At 47.2% G+C, this 27,582-nt stretch overlaps 6 protein-coding genes across 6 annotated transcripts; 4 read left to right on the forward strand and 2 right to left on the reverse strand.

Moving 5' to 3' along the window:
• Positions 1-2,828: 2,828 nt before the first annotated feature.
• Positions 2,829-4,080, reverse strand: DFJ58DRAFT_735767 (uncharacterized protein; the record flags this gene model as incomplete). Its single annotated transcript, XM_041386688.1, has 7 exons — positions 2,829-2,882; positions 2,931-2,999; positions 3,052-3,315; positions 3,372-3,497; positions 3,548-3,616; positions 3,668-3,733; positions 3,874-4,080. 7 exons carry the CDS (start codon positions 4,078-4,080, stop codon positions 2,829-2,831), a joined length of 855 nt encoding a protein of 284 aa, XP_041236275.1.
• Positions 4,081-4,758: 678 nt separating this feature from the next.
• DFJ58DRAFT_735768 (uncharacterized protein) lies at positions 4,759-6,544 on the forward strand (the record flags this gene model as incomplete). The annotated part of the gene is made up of 8 exons (XM_041386689.1): positions 4,759-4,948; positions 5,008-5,127; positions 5,184-5,380; positions 5,410-5,701; positions 5,902-5,979; positions 6,028-6,123; positions 6,173-6,253; positions 6,300-6,544. The coding sequence occupies 8 exons, from the start codon at positions 4,759-4,761 to the stop codon at positions 6,542-6,544; spliced, it is 1,299 nt and encodes a 432-aa protein (XP_041236276.1).
• Positions 6,545-6,843: 299 nt separating this feature from the next.
• DFJ58DRAFT_735769 (uncharacterized protein) lies at positions 6,844-8,885 on the reverse strand (the record flags this gene model as incomplete). Its single annotated transcript, XM_041386690.1, has 5 exons — positions 6,844-7,784; positions 7,832-7,993; positions 8,054-8,157; positions 8,205-8,623; positions 8,679-8,885. The coding sequence occupies 5 exons, from the start codon at positions 8,883-8,885 to the stop codon at positions 6,844-6,846; spliced, it is 1,833 nt and encodes a 610-aa protein (XP_041236277.1).
• A 1,264-nt stretch (positions 8,886-10,149) lies between these two features.
• Positions 10,150-10,401, forward strand: DFJ58DRAFT_670575 (uncharacterized protein; the record flags this gene model as incomplete). Its single annotated transcript, XM_041382876.1, has 1 exon — positions 10,150-10,401. A coding segment is annotated over one exon (252 nt), but the record flags the coding sequence as incomplete, so codon positions are not given.
• Positions 10,402-13,895: 3,494 nt separating this feature from the next.
• Positions 13,896-17,548, forward strand: DFJ58DRAFT_847572 (uncharacterized protein; the record flags this gene model as incomplete). Its single annotated transcript, XM_041393486.1, has 10 exons — positions 13,896-13,916; positions 13,963-14,456; positions 14,511-14,905; positions 14,970-15,161; positions 15,220-16,074; positions 16,661-16,857; positions 16,912-17,013; positions 17,049-17,103; positions 17,161-17,222; positions 17,288-17,548. The coding sequence occupies 10 exons, from the start codon at positions 13,896-13,898 to the stop codon at positions 17,546-17,548; spliced, it is 2,634 nt and encodes an 877-aa protein (XP_041236279.1).
• Positions 17,549-17,887: 339 nt separating this feature from the next.
• On the forward strand, positions 17,888-19,299 carry DFJ58DRAFT_847573 (uncharacterized protein; the record flags this gene model as incomplete). The annotated part of the gene is made up of 6 exons (XM_041393487.1): positions 17,888-17,948; positions 18,064-18,145; positions 18,203-18,404; positions 18,455-18,627; positions 18,671-19,092; positions 19,142-19,299. 6 exons carry the CDS (start codon positions 17,888-17,890, stop codon positions 19,297-19,299), a joined length of 1,098 nt encoding a protein of 365 aa, XP_041236280.1.
• Between the last annotated feature and the right edge of the window lie 8,283 nt (positions 19,300-27,582).

Below are 27,582 nucleotides of genomic sequence, written 5' to 3' on the forward strand. Positions count from 1 at the left end.
GCACTCAGCACTCGGTAGTCAGTATATACATAGTATTTTGCAAATATCTCACTCAAATTATATCTGTTTGAGACAATGTGAGTTCTGCCACACCCCTGAGATCAAGGGCTATCTACATATTAATGCTCGAAAGCATCAAGACCAGACATCAAAAACATCGAAAGCATTGAACTTCTGATGCCAAAATTCACCCGGTATATAGTATTTGTTCATATCTCACTCAAATCACATCCTTTGAGATGATCTAAATTCTGACGGGCCCCTGAGAGCGGGAGGGTTTAATACCCGAAAGCATCGGGTCACTCGGCACTCGGCACTCGGAACTCGGAACTCGGAACTCGGAACTCGGAACTCTCTGCACTTGGCACTTGGTACTCAGCACTCGGTAGTCAGTGTGTGGTATTTTGCATATATCTCACTCAAATTATATCTGTTTCAGACAATCTAAATTTTGCCACACCCCTGAGATCGAGGGCTATCTACATGTTAATGCCCGAAAGCATCAAGACCCGACATCAAAAACATCGAAAGCATCAAACTTCCAATGCTGAAATTCACCCGGTATATAGTATTTTGCTCATATCTCACCCAAATCACATCTGTTTGAGGTGATCTAAATTCTGATGACCCCCTGAGAGCGAGGGCTATCTGTGTTTTAATACCCGGAAGCCTCAGGGCACTCGGCACTCGGAACTCGGCACTCGGAACTCGGCACTCGGCACTCGGCACTCGGCACTGGCACTGGCACTCAGCACTGGTACTTGGTACTTGGTAGTCAGTACTCGGTGATTCGAGTCTCGAGACTGAGACTTGTGATTCACAAGTCAAAATTTGAAACTAATGTGTAGTATCTTATGTATTTCTGTACTCATTTCACTGACTACCGAGTGCCGAATCGGGTCTTGGGTATCAGGTCTCGGTACTCGGTACTCGGTATTTCCAGATGACAAAAATGTATATCATCTTAAATTTGAATTTTCTTAACTCGTAAAATGTATGACTTTCCAGTTGGTTTTGAATTTTGAGTTTTGAGTCTCTTGAGTCCCGAGTCTGGGTGTTCAGGGCTCGGGTTTCAGGTTTCAGGTTTTGGGTTTTGGGTTTTAGTACTTGGTACTTGATATTACCCGACGTCGGCCCACCTGTCTATCTAATATGGACCCCACGTCGGCCCACCCGTCTATGTAATAAATAATTCACCTCACCCTCGGCCACCCGTCTATCTAATATTACCCCCCACTTCGGCCCACCCGTCTATCTAATATTTCCCTACGTCGGCCCACCCGGTCTATCTAATCAATTATTCACCGCTCCCTTGGCCCATCCGTCTACAAAATAATACTGATACGTCGGCCCACCCGTCTATATAATACTATTTGCTATACATATCTCCTCAGGTCTATATATATGTCAATCCTACTCTACATATTACCCCACATGGGCCCACCCATCTCCATAATATATTTCTCCCAGCCCATCCACTATCATCGATGATATATATAACTCAGCATATATGGGCCCACCTGTCTCCATCGGAAATAATATTCCTCCCGGTGTCCTCTTACTTAAGGGTCTTATGTACGCCGCTTATATAGTGACAACACAAACTATATAGGATAAGACTTATTGCCAGTCCTTAAGTACACGGTCTATGACTTTTCTAGTTTTCGTGGTAGATAACGTGTGAGTTCTTGGGAGGATTTATTTCAATATACCTTCTTTCCTTGTTCCTTGGTTAGTTTAAAACAATTTGATTCTGTATACTGAGTCTACGGTATGATTTGTGTCTGAGAGTTAGCGTGCCCATGTAGCGTGTAGCGTGAATGTGTAGCGTGATCGCGTCTCCCTTCCTGTAAAAGAGAGAGGAAAAATAGTATGGGTTTAAACTTAGTTAGAATAGCTGATAGATTATATAATCAACCCCTGTAAGGTAGTATATAATTGAATAACTGTTTCTTAGTCTTACTTTGAGGCTAATGAATTGCCTGTACTTAGGTTCTTACTTAATCTCACACTGTTTGAGATGAGTGAAGGTGGGAAGTGCTCCATTTATTACATGGCAAAATTGGGCTCCTTATATACCTTTGGAGGCCCTGATTACAAAGCATGAATCATCACATGGATTGGTAAGAATGTGCTTACTAACAATGCCATTTGGTGTGTTGAGTCAGCTTGTTTACTAATTTACATTATAAATACAGTGTAGTTTACAAAGCATGACGAATCATGGCATGAGTCATCACATGGATTGGTAAGGATGTGCTTACTAACAATGCCATTTGGTGTGCTGAATTAGCCTTCTTACTAAGTAGCTTATAAATACAGTTAGAAATCTTACAAAGCATGACGAATCATGATATCTACCAGTCACATGACATGCTTACAAACATGCTTGGTGGCTGAAAAGAAAGTCTGTTGGCTGAATATGCCTGAGGAAAATAGAAAGAGATGGAATGTCATAGAACAAAATAGAAATACATGAAAAATGGAAGTGAAGATTGAAAGTGAAAATACTAGCTAATAACTAAGGGGAAAATGATGGGTAACTTGGTGATAGGATACAGTAGGGTCTATTATACCATCCTTATCACATCTCTTGTGTATCTGTCATGGTATGAGTTGCATACCATGCATGACACCGGGAGTCCATCTGCTGGTACAACACCTCCGTCCGATCGCCCGAGGTTTTCAACAGACCGGCGAATTTGTCGCCCAGGGCCTCGATGCTCTGGAATATGTTGAGAGGGGTGGGCTGAGGCACTGGGTGTCAGGGATGTCGAGTAAGGCTGGGGAGTCCCGATGCTGCGCCGGTGAGGGGCCCCATGTTGACGTCAGTTGTCAATCACGGGAGTTGGCGCAGCGACATTCGGCAAGGGGTGCTGCATCTGCTGAACAGTGAGCCGAAAACAAGTGCCTGAGAATGTGTCACATACCTTGGGCATGCTCATTGCCATCAGCTGGTGCCGGTGCTCCGGCGTTGAGCTGGTTGGTTGAGGCCGCTGCTACATAAAGATATGAGCATGAGTGGACAAAAACATCAAGACACTTATGTACCAGCTTTGGGTTCATCCACACCCTCTGCATCCTCATCTGTGGAATCTTCGGGAGGGTGGCAGAACCTTCTTGGTGACCGGCGGGACTTGAGATACAGCCCGGGTGGAGCGGGTGCTCATGGGGGCCTTTGAGTGAGCGCGTGACTTGGCCCGGGGAGCTGGCGCCTTCTTCTGGGTGGAACCCCGGGCCTTCTTGTCGGCTGCTGCCGTGACCTTGGCCTTTTTCAAGGCGACCACGGCCCGAAGTTGTTGCTCCTACTCGGAGCTTGGTCGGACACAGTTGGTTTTCTTCTCGTCGCAGTTGCGACAGCACTTGCGGACCTCACCCATCTTCTTGCCGAGGATGACAGCGCAGGGAATATCGTCCTTGATACACCTCTCACACTGCATGCCGAAGATGCGCACAGAGGGCCATGCTGTGGCATCCTCGGTTGAAGAGTCCAAGGACTAGATGAAAGTCAGCAAGAGTTATAACAATGATCGGGTTAGATACTCACCTCAGTTGCATCCGGCTTTTCTATCTGCGGGATGGTGGGTTGAGTGCTTGGCCTGGTCTTGACTTTGCTCTGGGTTAAAGTTAGTGAATTGTCTAAGATTCTTTCAATGATAACACTCACCTTGACATAGATCACCTGGTCGGCCGGGACTTCATCATCCTCATCATCGCTGATGAACTCCTTGGACTTGGGAGTTTTTTCTCTCCTTAGTCCCAGCAGGCGGTGCCTTGCTCATCTTGCATTTTTTAGGCGCAGGAGCCGGCAGTTCAACCTGGTCGACGACCAGTTTGGGTGACGGGGCCTTGCGCTTGTTGCCGTTTCCAAACCCTGGCATGAAGAGGTTGTGGGGCCCGGGTCACGTTGGCGGGAGGTGGCAGGGCAGGGGAAGGCGTCGGGACCAGAATTGCTGCCACCTCTTGCTGAGAGGATGTGGGGACAGGAGGTGGCGATGGAGACTTCAGGCATTGATAACCCAAAGTCTTGGCGAACAAGGGGTGGCCCGTGGATGCGAGGATCGCCGTCCGAGACAGCATTCCAGTTGGGCAGGGCCTTCACCTCCTGCCATTTGGGCCACTCTTGTCCCGTATTTTGGCGGCACAGGACAAGAGTAGCGGCGCCAAGGCAGTGGCAGCATTACCATGCTGGACGAATGCTGGTTGCCTGAAAAAGAAAATCAATCTGTCATCCAAAGTTAAAAGTCAAACAGGGAGATCAAATGACTCACCAAAGTGACGGCAATTTCATGTGCCAATTCTTTGGCAGCCAGGTCACCAACCTTAAGTTTGTTGGACCTTTGTAGCAGGCGCCTGATTTTCTCGGTGACAAGATTGAGTTGTTGGTTGGCTTGTTGGGCAGAAGATATTGTAAAAAAGCAGTGATTGAAAAGCAGTATGAAACACGGGTGTGGGACTTGGGAGTTGAGAGGGAAAAAGTCGGGGCCAAACTTGGGATGTATATATAGGGAACAACTATTTCGGCCACACTACGGGTGGAATTTCCCGGGACCGCGTGTCCATTGTGCCTTGACCACAACTTATTATATAATAATAGAAGACCGGCCATTTCCACGGCGCACATTAAACCACCATTGTTGACCAGGGCCAACGGGTGGTCAATCCACTCTCCATCCACAAGTCCAACTGCTGGACCATTTTGCTGTTCCCTATTTAATCCATCCGTCAACCAGCACACCCTTCTCCAGCACCCGCAACATGACCACCCGACGAGTTCATTTTTCAACACCGTTGGAAACTCGTGAGCTTAATGCTCCATCAGCCGGTGAGTCTCACAATGGCACTGATAGAAAAAGAGCCCTTGCAGAATGGATGGGTGATTTTATCCCCATAGACCAGTGGACGCCCCCCAGGGTGACACACAAATTTAAAGATTTGAAATTTCGAAGTAAGTCCATCCTTTTTCGGTAAATCTTCTTTGGTAGAAATTGACCAAATCAATTGCAGGATACAACATCAGTCCAGAGCATCGGATCGAGATGCCAGAAAGTCATCTGGGTGATTCAGATCCCGATGCTTATGACAGGGCCTATTCCGGCATCGATGAGTACATTGATGAGCTTGCTGGTATGTGATCGTTGTGCGGGTTCTTCTCCCGAAAAGAACTCACCCCAAATCCCCAGCAATGTGCAGTCAGGATTGGACCCAGGACCAACACCCGGCGTCCACAGAGTCTCCAACGGTGGAGTCACTTCGTGAGGAGGAACAAATCGACCAACTCATGGATGAAGACGCTCCCTCATACAATCTCGGATGGACCCAAGATGAGGTGTCGCCTTCGGGGGAGAGTTTGATGTTAGGTAAGCGATCCAGCCTGACGGTGCAATTGGCGACTCACCATCTGATTAGATGACCGCGATGATGGACCCTGCATACACTCTTGGGTGGGGGCCAATGCAATCAAACCAGCCCGACGAAGATGGCGCTCCATCGTACGATCTGGATGGGGAGAAGAAACATCGAGCAGTGAGCTCGAACATCCGAGAATCGAAGTGCTCTTGGATGGAGATGACTCGCTGGGTTACAATCTCAGGTGGGGGTCTGCATCTGCAGTCGTCGGGTGATGCGCCTATGGAACAAGACGACACGATATCTGAGGATGGAGATGGACCTGGGTATGATCTTGGGTGGGGAAACCGAAGTAAGTACATTGGCTTCCACCTCGAGCAATCATTGACAGTTCAACTCGAGCAGAAGGGATGTCACCTTCACCTACTCCAGGAACTTCCCGCCCATGCAACCGGATGTGATAGACCTGACTGATGAAGGGGCCAACGCCTGAGTAAAGAAAGGCAAGTCTCGATATTTCCGGTAGAAGGCATTAATTGACCTTGTTATCAGACATAATCGACCTCACCAATGAAGATGAGCCGGTTTATGATCTCGGGTGGGGAGTCCAAGGAAATGGGGAGGGCAATGGTAAGTCCCTGCATTTCCAGCCCGGCAAAGTATTGACAGCGTCCATAGTCGACTCTAGATCTTCCAGCCCTCTCAGCCCCTTGCCTTCCTCACCCGGACAAATGGACTTGGACGAGGACACGGATCGGGCCTCATCACCGGAAGGTGGGTTTTTGCAAAATGTGGAAGGACGCAAGACTAACGGATACCACAGTGGGTGACATTGACAGTCAAGCCAAACAGCAGATGCTCCACACCAATCGCCGGCTCAAATCGATCAGCAATGATGTATTTAGTAAGCCAACCCTTTTGCTCACCAGGAAGATAGCTGATCATGTCAGGCGACGACCATATGCATGCCCTCGTCCAGAATGCCATGCATGGATTGAACAACTCCCGGGCCCCAGAGCTTATCCTCTGTCAAAACCGGCACTTGTTAGATATGTTTGCGGATGCACACAACCGGGTCACCAATGCCGGCAATGACATGTGCAAGTTGCACAGGCTCATACATCTTCAACGCCGGCTGTTGAAAACAGTGGACCATGTGATCAAGTCTCTGGAGAATGAGGATGGGGCGCAGTAGATGGAATATGGGGTTCGGTAGTTGACATTAGTGTACCTAAATCGCTATCATACCCAGTTGTAATATATTGATGGCCATGTTTGTACAACATCCGAATATTCACGACTTGGCGAAGTTGCCTGCATATTGGGAGTTGGGTTTCTTGGACCTTTTCGGAAGAACATCTGCTGTCTTGCTTCTTGTGCGTTTGGCGGGAGATCCTTCCAGGGGATCCTCGGCAGGACATTTCTTCCCACTTTTTTCCACCCGAGTCCTTTTCACGGGCGACCGATCCAATGCGCCATCTGAACAATGCTTTGTTACAAACCCGACTCCTTAACAGGCTTGTAAGACGCTGGTTGTTCGACTGACTTGGGATTACTGCGAACCATACCGCCGGGATGGGATGCAGGCCCGACCCTCCTGGGTTTCTCCACAGGAGTGGGCGGAGCTCTTGAAGCAGATGGCTCTACTGTTTCCGCCCCATCTACAATGCTGGACAATTCACTCACTCCGGACACTGCTGCCGGTTGTGCGCCAGACTGTTCTTGAGGAACAGCATTGTCTTGTTTCTTGGGAGCAGCAGCATGGGCCTGGCTCATAACAGCAAATTGTGCACGAGGCTTTTTCTGTGGCACCAGCTGACTCCCGTCGTCCATGCTAGTATCCTGTTCAGTTTGGGGCGCCTTTGTTTTTCTTTTTGGCTGAGCATCTGTCCTCCCGGATATCCTTTTCATCGGTTTAACAGGCTCGTCGGTCCCATCGGATGACTCTTCAGACGAATCCAGCGCATTGAACTCGTCCTCCGAGCCCTCTGTGTTCACCCGAGATTGCAACTTCTGTGTCGGTTTTATCACCTTGGTCGACTTTGCCCTTGCCTGATCAAATTCGCCCTCAGAGTTGTCGGAAGAAACTATCACCCAAGTTGTGGGCTTTCCTCGGGTCAATGCAGCCTTGCACTTCTCTCTCAACTTCTTTTTCAGCCGGCCGTCCACTTCAGATGAATTGATCCATGCTACAGGAGGTTTGATATCCTTGTCAGATTTGCTCCACCACCCATGGAACTCAAATACAATATCCTGGCAGTTCTCCTGTCGGTTGTACCAGAAGTCCAGTAACTCGGTTGCCTCATCCCGGTTCATCCTTGATGGTTCCCAGATTTTTCTCCCCTCGGGAAGATATGGTGGCGGAATAAGCTCTTCTTGTCTAGGGATGACTTCTTTCCAAGGCACCGGGTCCTTGGGTTTTCCACTACAGTCCTCTGTGAATGCCATCAGATCATCCCATAACCCAAAGGGATTGACTCACGATAATGCCAGTTCAAGAAAGCTCGGACAACAGCCTTCCGGGTGTCGGAATCCATGGTTGCGTGGTCCGGAAGGATGGGACATCCATTGTCACCTATATCAAGGGTGTATGCATTGTTCTTCCGGCCCTTCTTCACCACAGTATCATCTTCGATGTCAGCATCTTGTTGATTCGTGGCCCGTCAGTTTTCTGCTACTCCCGAATGTGCCACGAATTGCTCACCGAACTGCCTGCCAGCATAAGATTCCCACTCCGGCAATATAGTCTGCCAGTCAGAGGAATTCGCGAAGCTCTCCCATTTGCCAACCTCGTCATTGTAGTCATGGCTGCAAGTTTTTCAGACTTGTTTGATTTGACCCGTGATTTTGCTCACCCAGACACCATGAGTTTTCCTTTCTTGGTCTTCCAGGCAGAAAGCATGAACAGTCGCATTCCGGCCTTCTTGAATATCTCCTTCGCTACATATTGGAGAATCTCGTCGCTCTTGCACCTTGCTGTGTCAGCTTGAACCTCGGGTGGAACTCCCTGCTTGTTCCACTGCGCAGCCATCTCGGTTGCTTCCTCAACCTCCTTCTCGGTAAGAGAATTCACCATTTCTGTCAGATATCTGGCGTAATAATTCATCATCCCCTGTTCCCCAGGCTTCGCCCCAGTCTCATCCTCGATTGTCTTCAGCAGCTCCTTCTTCCTCAGCGACTCTACCACTGACCAGTACGTCCACTTCCTCCCTAGATTGATGGGAGGTTTTCCATCCTTCTTCTCTCCATGATTCTGCCGCCATTTTCGGTAGACCTAGACAGCAACCATCTTAACAAGTGCCCGGGGGTTAATGGTAAGTCGTACTCACTTTCTTCCGGGACCTCAACAGCTTGGCATTCATGGCAGGTGCCTTCAGCTGAGCCTCTGTTGTGGCATCCCCCCAGACTGTATTTCTCTCTTCACCCGAAGTGGAATTCCATTGGTCAAGGTAGGCCTCTAGCACGGCCATCTCTTCTTCATTCAAAGGCAGCTGCTCAGGAGGCCCTCCATCCGTCTCTGAGTCATTTCCTGCCATGTAAGAAAGATGTAGGAATAATAATAATAATAATAAGAAGAAGAAGACAGAAGGGAGCAAGAAGAGTCTTGAGAGAAGTTTAATTTGAGCATCGTTGTTTTGTTTAGGGTTTATATAATTAGTATCTATGTGGCTACAAATAAGCGATTGCACTGGGTCTCGACTGAAAAGACTAGTGCTGTCTGGTGCAATTTCATTAGGAATCATTAAGCATTTGGCTGGTAATATATTGCATACAGTTTGAAGGGCTTAAAGCACATAAGGTTTCTCTGTGTCATGCTAACAATCCTACTAGTGAAGACTAGTGTTTTCCGGTACAATTTCATTAGGAATCATTAAGCATTTGGCTGGTAATATATTGCATACAGTTTGAAGGGCTTAAAGCACATAAGGTTTCTCTGTGTCATGCTAACAATCCTATTAGTGAAGACTAGCGTTGTCCAGTACAATTTCATTAGGAATCATTAAGCATTTGGCTGGTAATATATTGCACACACTTTGAAGGGCTTAAAGCACATAAGGTTTCTCTCTGCCATGCTAACAATCCTATTAGTGTAGGCTAATTTGTCTTGACCGTGATTTGTTTGTCTTCATATAGTTGTGCTAGGTCATTGCATTCATCTTCCTAATCATTCCATAGCCATGTAATTTGTTATGATATACTATTTCATTGATAATGATGAAAACCTTGTGTTGCTGTTGAAATTCCAGCATTGAAACAATAATAGCCGCTTTAGCGACGGTCCTATTAAATGCAATAACACATCAACTCTTGACCTCCATCATCTCACACCTCAGAATGGCCAAGTCAAAGCCAAAGGAGGTCACGCCTCATGGAACCGCCCTCCTGGTGAAATGGGAGCAGAAAAAAACCACTCGAGGGATGAAAGGTCGGTGGGTGCCAGACAAACGGATGAACCCACGGAAATCAGTGCAGTCTTCACCAACAAAGTCACCTACCAAGCAGCCTTCGGAAGATTTGATGCATAGGTTCTCTTAAGAATTTGAGGGAGGCTATGAAGAACTAGGCAGCATCAATCCCATGCGACTTCCGAAGACCCGAGGGAAGAAAAAAAGGACGACCATGGCAAGTCAAATACTCCTAACCTTCGATGTCTGACTGCTCTGATGTTGAATCCAGAGTCCAAATGAATATCTTCGGCAGTGGAAGTTTAGAACCCTAGATTATCTGAACATCCTCCTCGAAAGGGAAGCACCACCTGCCGATAGGGTGTGCTGTTTGTGCGACAGCGATGGAGCCCAGAAATGCCACGACTGTATCTCCGAGCCGATATTCTGTACCAAATGCTGCCGGACGCGACATGCACTGCTCCCATTCCACCGGATCAGCCAATGGAATGGGGATTTCTTCGAGAGGACCACCCTGACAAAGATAGGGGTTCAGATTTACCTCGGCCACGCCGGACAACCATGCCCTCACCACAACTGGGAATGGGAGGACACGGATGACAAGGGCCGGTCTGCGGCAGGAACATTCTCCAATGATGCATTCTGAGATGGGTCATGTGCATCACCCTACGCAGGGGTGCCGCAAGGCATTGATGAAACGGGAGTAACCGATGTATTTACTGAGCCAGACACTGCTGAAACTATTGAAGATGTGCCCCCGGTAAGTATGCTGCCTGCAGGTACAGTGATCAACCGCTCCTTTGGATGGTGAAATGAAGAAACGAGTGTAGTAATATGAAATTTTCAATATAAAAAAAATGGTCTGGTACGTCTGACAGAGCAGGCTTTTATCTACTTTCTACCATGTTTTTTAAAATATCCTAAGTCCTGCGTGGTTTGCAGCACTTCACGCAGTCGAGCAAGTCATTTTCTCGCCTTCCCAATTGGTTTGTACAGTCGGTGTGTAACAACGTGTCACACATGTCACATTGCGCTGTTCATCCTACTCGTCATCCTCGTACTCGCTGTCATCACCAATCGACCCTTTGTGAATGTCAATGAACTCTCCTTGATCTTGCCCATCCTCTTCATCAACAATTCCACCATTTTTCCTTGGATTCTTCGGCTTAGGACAAGGCTTCTCGAGTGGTCCACGGACAGGCTTCTTCCATTGTGGTTTTCGCTTTTCTTGCTTCGCCAGCACTTGCTCGGCCTCCCACTCTTTAACGGCTACCTTCCACTGCTCAGTCTTGGCTTTATTTCGATTTTTTCTCACCTCATCCTCTTGAATCCACACTGTCATCTCTTGTGTTCGTGCCTCCCGTGCTGCTTTCCTTGTTTCCTTCTCGGCTGCTTTTGCCTGTTGATGCTCCTGGTATTGCAGGACTTTCTCAAAGACCTCATCACTGGTAAGTAGCCTTGGCATACCATCTCCATTTAACTTGATATTGTCACTGTCCTGACAGCCTTTCTTCTCTTGTGTCTCGAGATGACGGCGAACTCGATCACAGTAGCGTCCCTGGAGAATTACAGTCGCTTGAAGGGCGCTTACATGCTCTTTGAGCATTGTGACCTGCTTGGTGAGATTTTTGACTGTCTCCTCGAGCTTTTTTCTCCCTCGTTGACTTTGAGGACACGTTGCAGTGCAACCTTGATTTTGGTGCACGTTTAATGGGTGAGATTATTGCTAGTGGCATGGTAGGCAACCTTGAACTTGATTTGATAGGAGATGATGATATAAGGAATCGAGCAGATGTTTCTTCAAGTCGTGCGAAGACATCGTGAATGGTTCTACCACCAATCTGAAAAGGATTATTGTTCTCGTAAGTGTTCTCATCTGCTGATTGATAAATTATTGATCCAATCTTCAGAATTCAAACAGTGAGAATTACCTGGAGTTGTCTCGTCATTACTACTACCATCTTCTTCGGCAATTGTAGCAAGCTGTATACCACAATTACGAGTTCTTTCCCTGGGTTGCAGGTCTCTAAACAGCTCTAAAACGGCTCGAACAGGTGATTCCGGAGTGATTGGGAGGTGTCCCTGGTTAGATGATTCACGAGCAGGAGCCAACATCTCATCTGTGACAACTTTAGGATTGAAAGGCCATACACCGGTTTTTCGGAACACGGATTTAATGGTCTCTGGCGTGAGCGCGCGAACATGGGCAGCACCATAGATAGCAAGGAAGTTGCTCTTCGTAACTTTCTCTCCTTTCTCGTGCTCCCATTTATCTCGTTCTTCTGACCAACACTGTTTAAGGACACCGAACACTGCAACGTCTAGGCCCTGATAGATGTGGGTACTGTGTGCGGGATAGCAAAGGACATGAATTTGGTGCTGTCGAGCATACTCCAGGAATGCACGAGTGTAGTGAGAATTATGCCCGTCAATGAGAAGTAGGCGAGCACGACCATTTGCCTTTTCACGTGTTTGCTCATCGAATTGCTTGATCCAGAGTGTACCAATCTCACCGTCAGTCCAACCCTTCTTTGAATAACCAATCCTACGAGGAACAATGTTATAGGTGTGATTATGGCATAAGATAACACATGACTCACGATGCTTTGAGTGGATTTTTTTCGTTCCACTTTGATTGATATGCCTTTCCCTTGAAGATCACTGCGGGTGCAATTGTACTCCCATCTGCGCAGATTGTGACCAAAACAGTAATATTTTCACGACTGCCATTTCGCTGCTGATACTGGACTTGTTTTCCAGCTCCACCGAGAGCTCGTTCTTGTGAGCTTCCTCCTCCTGGTTGAATTCCAGTCTCATCAACACCCCAAATACACTCTGGTGCCATGGGTTCACCATTGTCACCACTCTCCAGGACATCCTTCAACATTTCGAACCATGCATTGTTAGTTGTTGGGTTCACAGCACGGCCACGAGCACCATCAAGTGAATGTGCTTGGTAAGCTCGTAGATGCTCGGAGTGCTTCTCAACGAAACGCTGAGTCCAGTTTTTTCCCACTCCAGACTCCGGGAAGGCATCTCCAAGTCGAGCTTGACAGATTTCATCAACATGTTCCTTGAGACGCTTGTGGCTAAGCGGAAAGCCACGTCTAGCCATTTCGACAATGTATTCGAGAACTTTGTCTGTTTCTGTGGGTGTGAGCCAGCTTTTCGTGGAGCTATTGAATTCACTAAGCCAAACTCCTCCCTTGGCGAGATTTGCCAGAGTATTATGATTTAAACTGATTAATCGTCCCGTTTCTTTGAGGTATGCCTTCTGAACATCCATACACACTTTACGAAGGCCTTGTTTCTTCTCCGAGCTCGGTTTTGCAAGTTCAGCTTGGTACTTAGCCACAGCACGAGCCATGACTTTCTCTTTCTCCTCACGTGAGACCTGTGCCTTCTTCGTCAACGATTTTGGCCTCCCAACCATGTTGAAAGACTATATGGGTAGTTAGAAGGTATATGTTGAATACTGGCAGTGAATGAGGGATGTTGAGCAAGACTGAGTCAAACCGGCACCTCGTGTCCAAGCTTAGTCTGGGTAACAAACTCATACCATCACTCGTGGATCACAACGTGTAGTAGCACTAATGAAACTTTGACTAAAATCATCTCCACTACTTCCAATACATTTGTAATGCTTGCAGATGAAGTGGAAGGGGTGAAACTGGGTGCTTTTTGATGCTCGTGAAATTCCAACATATTGCTCTGGAGTGATGTTTTGCAGATTCCGATGATTTTCTAAATTTAAGAACTATATTTTTGGTACCATTACATAGCAGGACATATCTGAACATTATGATATAGGATTTGAAAGGAGTCGATGAAGAACTTGTCGAGGAAATTAAATTGTACAGTGGAGTGGTGGTGTACAAAGGACCGTGGGATCACTGTAAGACCAGTATAACAGTGGTGGACATTTCGGGTGTTCACACCTTGTCAATCCGGTTCTGTTGATGCCCCGATGGCCAAACTCTTGACAAGCAGCTGTTCAAAATGGGACTGTTCCCAGCATCGTTCACCTGACCAAAGACAGCATTCACCTTCGCCTTGCTGGACGATTTCATTCTGGACAATCTGGAGTGCGGGACCACTACCCTGAACTATTACAGCAAGCTTAGGCGCATCACATCCAGCATGTTCCCTCATCAAGTGCCGGTAAGAATCAGCCGAGTCCTGCTGGCCATGAGCTGAAACTCGGTAGGACCGATATCGGGAGTTGATGAGAGTAGCAAGACAATGGTGGCAGCTTAAACTTCTGAAATGGAATGGACTCGGTCACGACAGGAGGGACCCGAAAGATGGGGATCTGGCACTTTTCTGCCCTGCATGTCCACAACCGGGCATCAACGTCACAATACCAGCCGAACCCAATGACACGAGACCCGGATGGCTTTACACCCGGTCATTGGTGATGGACGGCAATTTCAAAGCCGAGCATCTGCATCCTGTGCACCTGGATGATGAAGTATGGCTTACTGACGGCCGATGCTTCATGGTGGCCAGGGAGAGATACCAGGCCCATCTCGCTCTCGCCAAGGATTCGGCCCAGAGGTCGGAATGCAACAACCATAGAGCAGTCAACCAGGCCAACGTGTCTAGGCAAAAGCTGGAAGCCACAGGAATTGGGGGATGTGCATGCGCCAGGCACGGGTGCTTCGTACCCAATTCAATGGTGGATTTTCAAAAGGGTGAAAGGTATAGGAGCCCAATTTGCATATGTGGGCAGGGCTGACTGATTTTCGGGAGTAGACAGATGAACATGGACTATGCGCTATGCAACACTCTGGGTCACAACACAGATGGACTGCGCCAGGCATTGACGTTCTATGACATCAATTGCCAGTATAACAAGCATCTCTGGCGACGGGTTGACAAGAGCCTCCATCTAACCATTCCAAAAGGAATGGCCATCACCCCGGGGATCGGGCTATGGCACATTCATGGCCACCAGGAAAAGTGTTTTGTGCGTTATGCATCGAACTTCATCCCGGTTGCAGCCCAAATAGATGGGGAGATAATGGAGACTCTGTGGGCAAATCTCAACATAATCTCCCCATCAGCCCGGGGCATGTCAACTCCCCACCAACAGGAATGCCTTGACTATCAGATGAACGACTGCAATTTCATGAAGATGATTTGCATGGGTGGGTCGTTTGATCAATGATATGTTTGGATGCGCACCGCTAAATCAATGTTCATTTCCGACAGGGTTGTTCTTGAGCCGGAAATACAAAGAGGCCAAACAAGGCCTGGCCGAAAGCAGTCGGGCATTTGATGCTCTGAACAATGCAGCAGAGCCTGAAATGGTCAACCGATGGGAGGTTCAAGAGAGAGAAGCCCAATCTCTCCGAATAGATGACCCGTCTGCCCTTGATATATACGACGTCTGGATGCAAAAAGGTGGGTGTCGGGTGTTCCGGCAAATTGTGGCCGGCATGCTGATGAACTATGCCTGCAGCGCGATCTCGGAAGGAGGTAGAGCTGAACTTATTACAGAAGTCCTTCCATCGCCCAGGAGAAAGACCTTGGCTAGGAGCGGCCACGTGGCTTGCCTCTGGCATTACGATTGAGGAGATGCAGATAGCCCTGGCAATGGAGATATGGAAGATGGGCAGGCATCCCACCGAGACTCAAATGCTGCAGATAAGCCATCGCCGGCTAAGGCTGCAACACTCTATTGACGAGTTCATCGCAGGAGCAGACAGGTATCTCGGGGAGGAATACAATGAGGATGATTGCATCCCTGACATGGATATTGATTTCATGGATGATGGACATGGTTCCGGCTGGGATGATTCGGAAGATGATTCGGCACCAGAAGGACATTGCCCGCAGGTTTTGTTTCGACCCGAACTAGTTACGGTCCCTCTCCCATCCAACTTGGGTCTGGATAGGTGCGAGGAGTTGGGCATAGGCAGTCTGGTCAGACAAGAGATCACCCTCAGGGAGGGACAGGCCAACGACATGCTGCACACGATCAGAGTCCACCTAGCTGACAAGGCCATTCTGTTCAGGACCACCGTCCAGCCGGCAAAGTCTCAAGTTGCCACCACCCGGGCTTGGTTGCAGGTCCATTTGGTGGAACGGGTCATCAGTCTCAACAGCACAATATACAAGAAATGCAGAGCACAGCTGTCAAATCTTGGGGCGGTTCAGCTGCTAGATAAGTACCGGGAGTTGGTGAAAAACGACCTGAAGGCCACCTCAGCTGTCGCTGATCCAAACGCTCGAGGTCAGAGGAATTCCACCCTCCCGTGGTTTTGGTCTCTAGATGTTCAAGGCGATTCGGTCAACAATGACTGGATGAATGAATGTGAGTCATTTGGTTTCGGATGTTGTGTCCGGCTGACGAGTGCTGGGACCCGAGTTTACCGAGTGCATTGGCTTCGCACCAAGGCCTTGTGTGACTGATGGGCCGAAGAGCGTCTTCTCGTGGGGCACGAGATGCATTGGACAATTGATTTTCTGGTTCACAAAGCCCAGACATGGCTCAGCTGAACCCACCAGAACGGTGATCCCAACCGGGATGGGCACAGGTGCTATGCAATCAGACAGGCACAGATGTATAGACTATTGGCCAAGGATGCTCACGCCCGCTTTGCGGAGGTCAATCCCACTTTTGGCCACAACTCATGACTATTATGTTGCAATGTATTCAAAGTGGTTGGATGTGTTCAATCAGAACCGGTGATATTGATGTTTGATTTTTGCCACAACACGCATGATAAGGTTTAATCTTTCATTTCAGCTGCATTGATCACCCAGTGGACCTGTGACGGCCTTGGCCACAGATGGGTCTAACTGGGTTTGAACTCAAGACTATTTATACCAACCATGTAATCACGGCATTCCTAACTGCATACATCAATCTCCTCACAACACTGCTCCTGCCGGCAAAGTCATGTCATCAACCACACCCCCCGCATATGTAAATAAATCCGCACGTGTCGTCATCTCCATGTGGGATTTGGCAAAGATCTTTGAATACGCCACCTGCCGCTTTACCTCCATCCACTTGGCCCTGGACAAAAGTGAAGTATCTCGGACCGTCATGTTCCGAAAACTCTTCGTCCAGCACCTCGTTTGGGAGGCCAATGTGAGTATTTAGATGTCCCAGATCTGTGTTTCGGCCGACTAATCTGCTTCACAGAGATTTGTATTCCCCTTCATCAACATTTGCGCCCTTATCAATACAGCCCCGGCCCTGCCTGAGTATCTGAACGACATTGTGAAGATGCTTACAGAATGGCAGGTGGGTCTTTTAGACGATGACGACCTGTTCCGCAGGTTCTGGACCCACAACATGAATATCCCAGGAGACGTCATGGCCCGCTACTGGATGGTATCGGTCTTTCCGTATAGTTGGTGGAAGGACTGGTTTGACCTCATCCCGTTTGAGATGCCCACCGCATCTCGCTGGAAGAAGTCAAGGATTTATGCTTGGCCCACATGGACCAGATGGTAAGTCCCCCTATTGAGGTTTACACCCGGTGCCAACCGCCATAGCTGATATTGATGTCAATCAGCCGGCAGGATATTTGCTCATACCAGACATGAAGAGACACAAGGGGGGCACGGATCCTCTGCTCAACAATCTCTGGGTCATCAAAGATGATCTTCAGCAATTAGGGACACAGCTTGATAGCTGGCTTTCCGCGAAGGTTGACAAGGGTAGAGGGGCTTTGGAGGCGATGGCCCGGATGGAGGGTCCAGTAGATGGCCTCCACGATGCCATGGCTGCCTCTCAAAGACTCTTGGGCACTGGAGGAAGGGAGGATGAAGAGTGATAGCTGGGTGCAATATTTCGGTAGATATTTGTGTTACATGGAATGCTGCCGGAGTTGTACAACCTTAAAGGCAATATAATCTCGGTCAATTGTAGCATTGATGACACCCGGTAACTTTAAAATCGATCATATTTGCGCCATGGCGCTATTACATCTCGGATCAACAGCATCGTGCCATGATCCAAATGCACGTGCTGAAATTTAGCGTCCGTGATGGCATCGCTTGGTATGACGTCCCATCATATTATGTTCTGGGGCATGCATGGGGCCATGAGGCTCGGCCGACTGGTGCATAAAACCATGCTGCATTCATGAGCCGCCCATTTGCCCCCACTCATCATGTCTGACGTGTCTCCAGAATTTTCGTCATATGTCAACCACATGGCATTTCTGAGGAATGGTATGAGCCACCTTCCCGTCATACCGAAGACTGGGCCTTGCATACCACCAACTTGGCCAGTGAATGGGTGGAGCAGCAATTTCTAGCTCACATTGCTGGCAGACCATTGGTGCAGCCTCCTCCCGAGTTGGACACGACGACATTGCTCTCTTGCAGGCAACAAGCTTCGCGCATGGCCGATGCATACCGAAATCCGGGTGAGTACACCCGGGACTTCTCCCATGACCGGCCATGTGCTGATGTATTTTGAATAGTCAATTGGACATCAATGTCATCTGGTACAACGAGGCGCTCACTAAACGAGAATCCAGTATGAATAGTTCCAGGGAAGATGACTTGTTGGCCAAGTTCCCTCCAACCGAGAAGATATTGTTGGACCGTCCTTCCGTGGTGATCGACTCCGTGTATAGGATAATCATTTGGTATATCCCGGATGGTCTAGTCCGTGGGTTGCAAGTGAGTTCCTCGGCAGATGTGCGCAGCTGCTTTGATTTCGATCCTGATAGAATGATATGTACATGGCCACTGTTGCTATGGGAGATCTCCTGAAGAAGAGCGTCGTGAACCGAAAGAGAGCAATTGGAGAATCCTCGGGTCCAACTTTTGACCCCACCGAATCTCCTGGATTAACCCCTGGGTGCATTAACATCGCCCCATGTTGGTTCCACAAGGACATGAAGTAGGTTCTATGCTCTTGTATCCCCTCTTTATTGATCATGCAGGCAGTGCTATGGTCTACCTCCCGAGATCTCGATGAAGGCTTTTAAACCCGGGGTGTCTGCCACCTTGAAGGGCAACAGGAGCTTATCTATGATCATGGCCATGCAACGGCCAGCACTGCTTGCATCCGCCACTTTGCGAGTCATGCACCCACAGCTCTACTGGGCTTCAGTACGGACTCATGTGGAGCTTGGCCATTGGTCTGCAGATCAAGGTCTGTGGGACATGCACCATTTTCTGAAGCACTGGGCATCTGTCTACACCGGCGCAGCTGTGATGTGCAACCGTCAGTCTCCTGACCACAGAGATCCGAGATGTCCACACGAGGCCTTCAACATCCTGACTTGCATTGGGAGCTACCGGCACACGGTTATGCAGTTGAAGAATTTTGGAATTGAGTTGGCTTACAATCCAGGAGTTCATGGTAAGTTATTCAGGCCGTCTCGTCAGACATGGCATCAGCATTGCTGAAGGTGATCAGATAGTATGGGCTTGGTTCCTCCGGGACAGCATCCACAACTACGCCCACACCCCTCGCCCAGATTATGCCAGATATAATCCAGCTGACCTTGATGCATACGAGTTGGCCAAGTACAACCAGGCTGATTTTGCCCTGTATGGCACCCTGTAGGTGCCTTTGCCAGCTTCATCCCATCCCATCCCCATTCTTTACAATAATACAATATCTAGGTCCGATATGCCATTTCCTTACATACAGAACCATCATATTGCAGAAATATTCCAATTCGATCCATTATCATCTTGCAATGTCATTTTTTCCATAAAATGTGGTGGGATGTCAAACCAACATGGGTCAGAAGATCAATGCAATGCTGAGTCGGCCACCAGATGTCACACCATCTTGGACCGTGGTTGAATTCTACATTGTCACCCTGGGTCTGTTCTACCACCGTCACCCGGGAGGTCCGGCTGTTGAATGAGATCCATGTCCAGGCCCTCACCGTCAAACACCGCACCATCGCTCTGGGTCCGGCTGTTAAACCCTGCATCACCAATCTGGACCCGGTCGTTAAATCTGACCCATGCCCAGGCCCTACCGTCAAATCCCCCATCATCGCTCTGGGCCCGGTCGTCAAACCCTACACATCACCCTAGGTCCAGTCGTTAAATCTGACCCATGCCCGGGCCCCTACCGTCAAATTCCCCATCATCACTCTGGGCCTGGCCGTCAAACCCGGCACCATCGCCCTGAGCCCGGCCATTAAATCTGGCCCATGCATGGGCCCTACCGTCAAACCCTATGCCATCGCCTTGGGCCCGGTTGTTAAATCAGGCCCCCACACCGGGCCCTACCGTCAAACCCTACACCATCACCTTGGGCCTGGTTGTTAAATCAGACCCCCACACCGGGCCCTACCGTCAAACCCTATGCCATCGCCTTGGGCCCGGTTGTTAAATCAGACCCCCACACCGGGCCCTACCGTCAAACCCTACACCATCACCTTGGGCCCGGTTGTTAAATCAGACCCTCACACCGGGCCCTACTGTCAAACCCTACGCCATCACCTCGGGCCCGGTTGTTAAATCAGACCCCCACACCGGGCCCTACTGTTAAACCCTACGCCATCACCTTGGGCCCGGTCGTTGAATCAGACCCACACACCGGGCCCTAGGCTTGGTCGTTAAATCATACCTTATGTCCAGGCCCTACCATCGAACCCTGCACTGTCACCCTGGGCCCGGCCGTTAAATACCTATATCACCATTTGGGCCCAGTGGTCAATATTCCACACCACCACATGGGCCCATCGGACTCTATCCGACTCGCTTGCACCTTCCAGCCCAACCATCAGCATCATGTACCCCTTGGGCCCAACCATCCGATCATCAAATTGTCAGTTAACACCCTTGGGCCCTGCCATTAATATCCAGGCATCACAAACATCATGGGCCCACCCATCCCTATCAGCATACACACCCACCTGGGCCCATCTCGGATGACCCGTCTCCCATGGAAGAATCTCAACCTTGGGTGTCCGTTTAACACAGGGGAAATGTTGAAAAAGTGACTGAATGGGCTCAATGTCAGGAGTGTCACAGAATTCATATGGCCTCACATGGACATATGAGGTAATGTAGGACATTCTCAACACATCAGGAGACACATAAAAACACATCATAAGGCACTACATCATGTCTTCAATAGTCATACCTATGTGTAGTATGATAGTGTGATCTCTAATATACTGTTCAGGCTGACACTCATCAAGTATCACAGGTCTATTGTACAGACTTAGAATAAAATACAATAGTCTTAACTTGATAGTCATTACACGATAGTCTTCACTTGATAGTCTAATATGATTGTTGATTACTACATAATACATAAGCTGTGAGGGTTAGGATTATTATGGAAGATATGACAGTCATGGTTATTAAGAAAGCTTATATTATGCCTAGCAAGTTAAGACTATTGAGTTAAGACAATCATATCCTTAGTCTAGTAAGCACTGTCAAAGCTTGTGACCTTCTGGTAACCGTGTAGCAAAATCATATTTTGCTGATGTATATATCTTGTGATTGTAACTTTCTTGCACCAGTGCACAGTGATTGCCTTGAGGTTCTATGCAGTTGTGACCAATTTCGAGTTTTTTTGTATTTAGAGATACATACCACTGACAGATACTGGTTCAGGGACTGGAACAGTACATTGGAAGCCAATCTATCATATTATACATAGGTGTGATCATAGCAAACCTGATGCAGTCCCTGATGATGTGTTTTTATGTTTCTCCTGATGTTTTAGAATTTTTCCCACACAAGGCTGACAACAAAAACATTGAACCTGCGAAGCTCAGACACACCCAATAAATTGTATTTTGCTCATATCTCCCTCAAATCATGTCTGTTTGAGGCAAAATATGATCCCCAACATCCCTTCAATAGTATATGCAATATATAAGGATACTAGGACAACAGGAGTTATTCCTGTTGTGGCTATGTGCTTACCCTTGGGTGCAAGGCCTGACATCAAAAATCACCTGATATATAATATTTTACTCATATCTCACTCAAGTCTTATCCGTGTGAGATGATCTGAATTGTGACAGGCCCCTGAGATTAAGTTCTATCTGCTTGTGAATGCCTGAATGCATTGAGGCTAGACATTGCAAACATGGAAAGCATTGACCTTACAATGCTGAAATACACACAGCATACGGGATTTTGCTCATATCTCACTCAACTCTTATCCATTTGGGATGGGGCTAAATTCTGCCAGACCCCTGAGATCTAGGGCTATCTGCATGTCAATGCCTGAAGGCATCGAGGCTTGATATCAATAACATCAAAAGCATCAAACTTCTGATGGTGAAATTCACTTGGTATATAGTATTTTGCTCATATCTCACTCAAATCACATCTGTTTGAGATGATCTAAATTCTGATGGGCCCCTGAGAGCGTGGGCTATCTGGGTGTTAATACCCGAAAGCATCGGGGCACTCAGGACTCGGCACTCGGCACTCAGTTCTCAGCACTCAACACTTGGGACTCATTCACCCTGTATCTTGTATTGTGCATATATCTCACTCAAATCATATCAATTTAAGACTATCTAAATTCTGATGAATCCCTGAGATCTAGGGCTATCTGCATGTCAATGCCCGAAAGCATCGAGAACTGACATTAAAAACATCGAAAGCATCGAACTTCTGATGCCAAAATTCACCCGGTATATAGTATTTTGTTCATATCTCACTCAAATCACATCTGTTTAGATGATCTAAATTCTGACAGGCCACTGAGAGCGAGGGCTATCTGGGTGTTAATACCCGAAAGCATCGGTGAACTCGGCACTCGGAACTCAGCACTCGGCACTTGGAACTTGGAACTTGGAACTTGGCACTTGGCAGTCAGTATATAGTATTTTGCAAATATCTCACTCAAATTATATCCGTTTGAGACAATGTGAATTCTGCCACACCCCTGAGATCGAGGGCTATCTACATGTTAATGCCCGAAAGCATCGAGACCCGACATCAAAAACATCGAAAGCATCAAACTTCCAATGCTGAAATTCACCCGGTATATAGTATTTTGTTCATATCTCACTCAAATCACATCCATTTTAGATGATCTAAATTCTGACGGGCCCCTGAGAGCGAGGGCTATCTGGGTGTTAATGCCCGAAAGCATCGGGGCACTCGGCACTCGGCACTCGGCACTCAGCACTCAGAACTCGGTTCTCGGCACTTGGCACTTGGTACTCAGCACTTGGTAGTCAGTGTGTGGTATTTTGCATATATCTCACTCAAATGATATCTGTTTCAGACAATCTAAATTTTGCCACACCCCTGAGATCGAGGGCTATCTACATGTCAATGCCCGAAAGCATCAAGACCCGACATCAAAAACATCGAAAGCATCAAACTTCCAATGCTGAAATTCACCTGGTATATAGTATTTTGCTCATATCTCACTCAAATCACATCTGTTTGAGATGATCTAAATTCTGACGGGCCCCTGAGAGCGAGGGCTATCTGGGTGTTAATGCCCGAAAGCATCGGGGCACTTGGCACTCGGAACTCAGAACTCAGAACTCAGAACTCAGAACTCAGAACTCAGAACTCAGAACTCGACACTTAGTGCTCAGCACTCGGTAGTCAGTATATTGTATTTTGCACCTTTCCCGAGTACATGCCCTTAATTTCAGAATGAAGTCCAGATGAAATCCAATGAAGTCCGAAGGACTTCCGGAGGCTGGCTACTCTGGTGGAGTGCTGGAGGACTTCTGGATGAGCACAGGACCCTTCCGGAGGAGTATAGGAACTTCTAGAGAAGTACAGGAAACTCTGGAGGAGTTTCACCTGCTGCATAGGGTCTGAAGATAAGACTTCTGAAGGTAAGCTTCCTAGATGGAAGCACATGGAGGAGAGACTGCAAGGGACAGAGTCCAAAGCAGGATCAGATAGGAGGAGTGGTCCAGAGGACAGGACGTCTGAAGGTTGCGCCATCTGAAAGTTCAGATGTCCAAAGGTTAAGATGTCCAAAGGTTATGATGTCTGAAGGTCATGATGTCCAAAGGTTACAATGTCCAAAGGTTTTGATATCCGATGGGTAAGATGTCCGGAGATCCAAAGGTCCGGAGATACAAAGGTCCAGAGATCCAAAGGTCCAGAGATCCAAAGGTCCGGAGATCCAAAGGTCCGGAGATCCAAAGGTCTGGAGGTCAGCAGGAGTGGACAGGATTATAGGACAGGAGAATAAAGGCTACCATGGACAAGGTCTGGAGTAGAAGCAAACAGAGGTAGGCTACACTTAGGTGGAGTCGGAGATAACAGGAAGTAGACATAAGTCTTGGAAAGACAGGAAGTAGACATAAGTCTTGGAAAGACAGGAAGTGCCAGAAAGGCAAAAGTCCGGCTTAAGGAATCAATCCTTAAGCTTGGATAGAGATGAAAGGACAAATCCAAAGGTTTGGAAGTCCAGCCTAAGGAATCCTTCAGGTTGGACTCGGTACACTTCACTTGATTTTTGATATCCGGGACTCCATAGTCAGAACTTGAGTCTCGAATCTCAGGTGTCGGGTCTTGGGTCTCGATGGTCGGGACTCAATATTTGGGACTCATTGGTCGGGACTTGATACTCGATTGTTGGGATTCAATGGTCGGGCATTGGGTTTCAGGACTCAAATCTCGGGCTTCGGGACTCGGGTTTCAAGACTCGGTAGTCAGGACTCAATGGTCGATTGTCAGGATTCAATAGTCAGGGCTTGGATATCGGTACACTTCACTTGATTTTCGGTAGTTGGAACTTGGCATTTGGCATTTGGTAGGCTTGGATGATGTTGGCTTTCAAAGATCTATTATCATACAGTGGCTCAAAAAAACCGTCCGTATGTTTTGGCATTTTTCACTATCTATAATATTGTGTGAGAACAAACAAATGCCTCAAAAACATGCTTATACCACATTGTAGTATGGCTTCAGGGCTTTCATTTGAGCCCTACACACCGTGGGAATCGGTGGAGATATGGTGGAGATACAAGGCTCACAAAATGGTGACTCATGCGGACAGTTTTTTGACTCAAGTATTTTACAGTAATAACCAGGTATTCTAGTATTTTGTATGACCTCCCTTGGCTTTAATTACTGCCTCTATCCTTCTAGGCATACTCTCAATTAATTTCTGGCAATCCTCAGCTGTGATCTTCCCCCCATTCCACTGCTACTCTCTCCCAAAGCTCCCATACTCCTTTAGGGGGGTTTTCATAGGCTTGAAGCTTTTTTCTTGAGTGTTCCCCAGAGATGTTCAATGACATTGACATCAGGAGACTGTGCTGGCCAGTCAAGAACATTGATGTTATGTTCTTCAAAACCATTCCCTAGCTCTTCTGGATGTGTGCTTGGGATCATTATCCTGTTGGAAAATGATATCTTCTTCATCAATCCCTGATTCTGCCAAGCTAGGCAGCAAGTGGTCATTTAAAATGTCCACATACTGCTCAGCATTCATCTTCCCCTCAACCTCAGCAAGCATTCCCACACCATTCCATCCCATACAGCCCCATACCATTAAAGAACCTCCTCCAAACTTGACAGTCCCATTAACCTCTCTGTCTGTTAGGCCATCTCCCTTCTTTTTCCATACATACACCTTCCCATCTGACCCAATCCTATTGATTTTGGTCTCATCTGACCATATAACATGCTTCCAGTCCTCTACAGTCCAGTGTTGATGAGCTAAGGCAAAGGCTAGTCTTCTCTGCCTATGTTTGATGGAGAGAAGAGGCTTTTTCTTCTTTGTTACTGCCTTGAGATGAGCTGCCTTGAGAACATTCCTCACAGTTTGTGAAGAGACAGGGGTAGTGATGGTGGAATTGATATAATGGGTGGCTTGGACAGCATTATCAGCCTTTCCTGTAGTGATATGTTGGATAATAGCCCTTTTGTCAGTAGAGGTAAGCTTGGATGGACGTCCTCCACAAGAGTTTTCCTTGTCTGGGTGGCTTTCTTTGATGAACTTGGCCACAGTGGACTTGCATATTCCAGTTCTAGAGGAAATTTGGCGAGCAGAGAGGCCAGCATAAGACAGAGAGAGGATATTATCTCTTTGAGCAGAGGAGATGGCTTTCATGGTGATTATGACTATGATACATGAGATATTCTGGTTTATATAGTTAGATATAGTCATAAAATAACATAATGACACCACTTTATAATTTATATAATAGTGGCATGATTTTTATGGTGTCATAAATAATGATTTATATAGTTTTAATATACACTCAAAAAACTGTCCACATGAGTCATCATTTTATAAGCCTTATATCTCCACCATATCTCCGCCGATTCCCACGGTGTAGGGCTCAAATAAAAGCCCTGAAGCCATACTACAATGTGGTATAAGTATGTCCTTGAGGAATTTGTTCATTCTCACACAATATCATAGATAGTGAAAAATGTCAAAACATGCGGACAGTTTTTTGAGCCACTGTATATTGCTCAATGAAATACCAGACGATCGGAAGTGTGCTGGACATCACATATTCATTTGTCGAGACCCGGGTCTCAGAACTCGGTACACTTTGCTCGAGTTTCCACTTCACCCCTTTGCAAAGCTCCGTTGTCCTGCATGATTTGGGAATCATGCATGGACATGACTACTAGGTATCCCCCTAAAAGACAAAGTCTGTTAGCTTAGTCCTCAGACTAGTCAACCCATACCTTGGTATCAAACCTTGGTCCAATAATTCCAGTTTTCCCTCAGTGATTCATGAATCCACCATGTTTTGAAGAAAAGTCATATGTGAGATGGGAATCACATAATGACCTAGTTGATATGAGAAGCAAAAATGAAGGTTAAGGTATTGCCTTTCATTTGGCTTATTCACTTTGGCTAGAGAAACCCATAGAGAAAAGTTCAAAGCCTAACAAAAACCTATCTAAAAAGCCCGCGTATTGTGTACTATTATTTGTTCCATTATTTCTGAGTTGTTTTCTCTAGTGTTTCTTTACTTTACTTTTCTATTAGGATGCTCTGACTAATCAGATGCTTCATAAAATTGTACCTACAGGGTATGATGTCATAATGATGTCATAGGACTTCACCTACACTCCTGCAGGTATTTTGTTGAAAGATATGATATCATAGTGATGTCATAATGATGTCATGTTCCATGGAATTTGCTAGAACATTCCAATGACTCATAATGACTCATAATGACTCAAAGTGACTCAGAATGATGTCATTATCCCACCATGAATATTCTGGAATGTTCTTTTGCACCTGCTAGAACATTCTGCTCCAGTTTTTGGAATATTCTTCTCACATTCTGAAGTCATTACATCACCTTTTTACTTACATAATATTCCCACACAAAATGTATATAAGGAGAGCCCATTCTCCCCCAAAAAAATAAATCTCCCACTTGTTGCATTCAAGAATCTCCCTCTTGAGCAAATTGAACTCTCACCTAAGAAGCTTCAGTCTGAACAAATTGCTGCTTACAAAGCCCATTTCCTTTGTAAGAACTGTCCAGACAAGTGCAGGGAAAGTGTTTCCCTTGAGATTGTTAAGACCGTACTCAAGTAGTATCGGATCCGAAGGGCTTCGGCCTCAGCTCGTGCGCTGTGCCCCTTTCCCGAGTCTTGCCCCTTATTTCAGAGAGCTAAAGTATCGCGTATATAGAGTAACGGCCAATCCGGATCGGATCCGGACTAGAAACTAACGGGTGAGGACTGTCCGAAGACAGAGGCGGATATGTAGACTATAGGAATCTATCCTAAGTCTCGGAGTAGACAAGAGTAGCGTACTCAAGTCCGGACGGATAACGGAGGGACTTAGAGTCCAGACGGAATGAGTGCAATCTAAGATGATATTCGAACTGATCTACTACAGCGCATATACAAAGGTTTATATACTACGGATAGCTAACGGAATGATCAATAAGCA

The sequence above is a fragment of the Suillus subalutaceus genome (genome assembly GCF_016647625.1).
Source record: "Suillus subalutaceus strain FC151 chromosome Unknown DFJ58scaffold_230, whole genome shotgun sequence".
NCBI lineage: Eukaryota > Fungi > Basidiomycota > Agaricomycetes > Boletales > Suillaceae > Suillus > Suillus subalutaceus.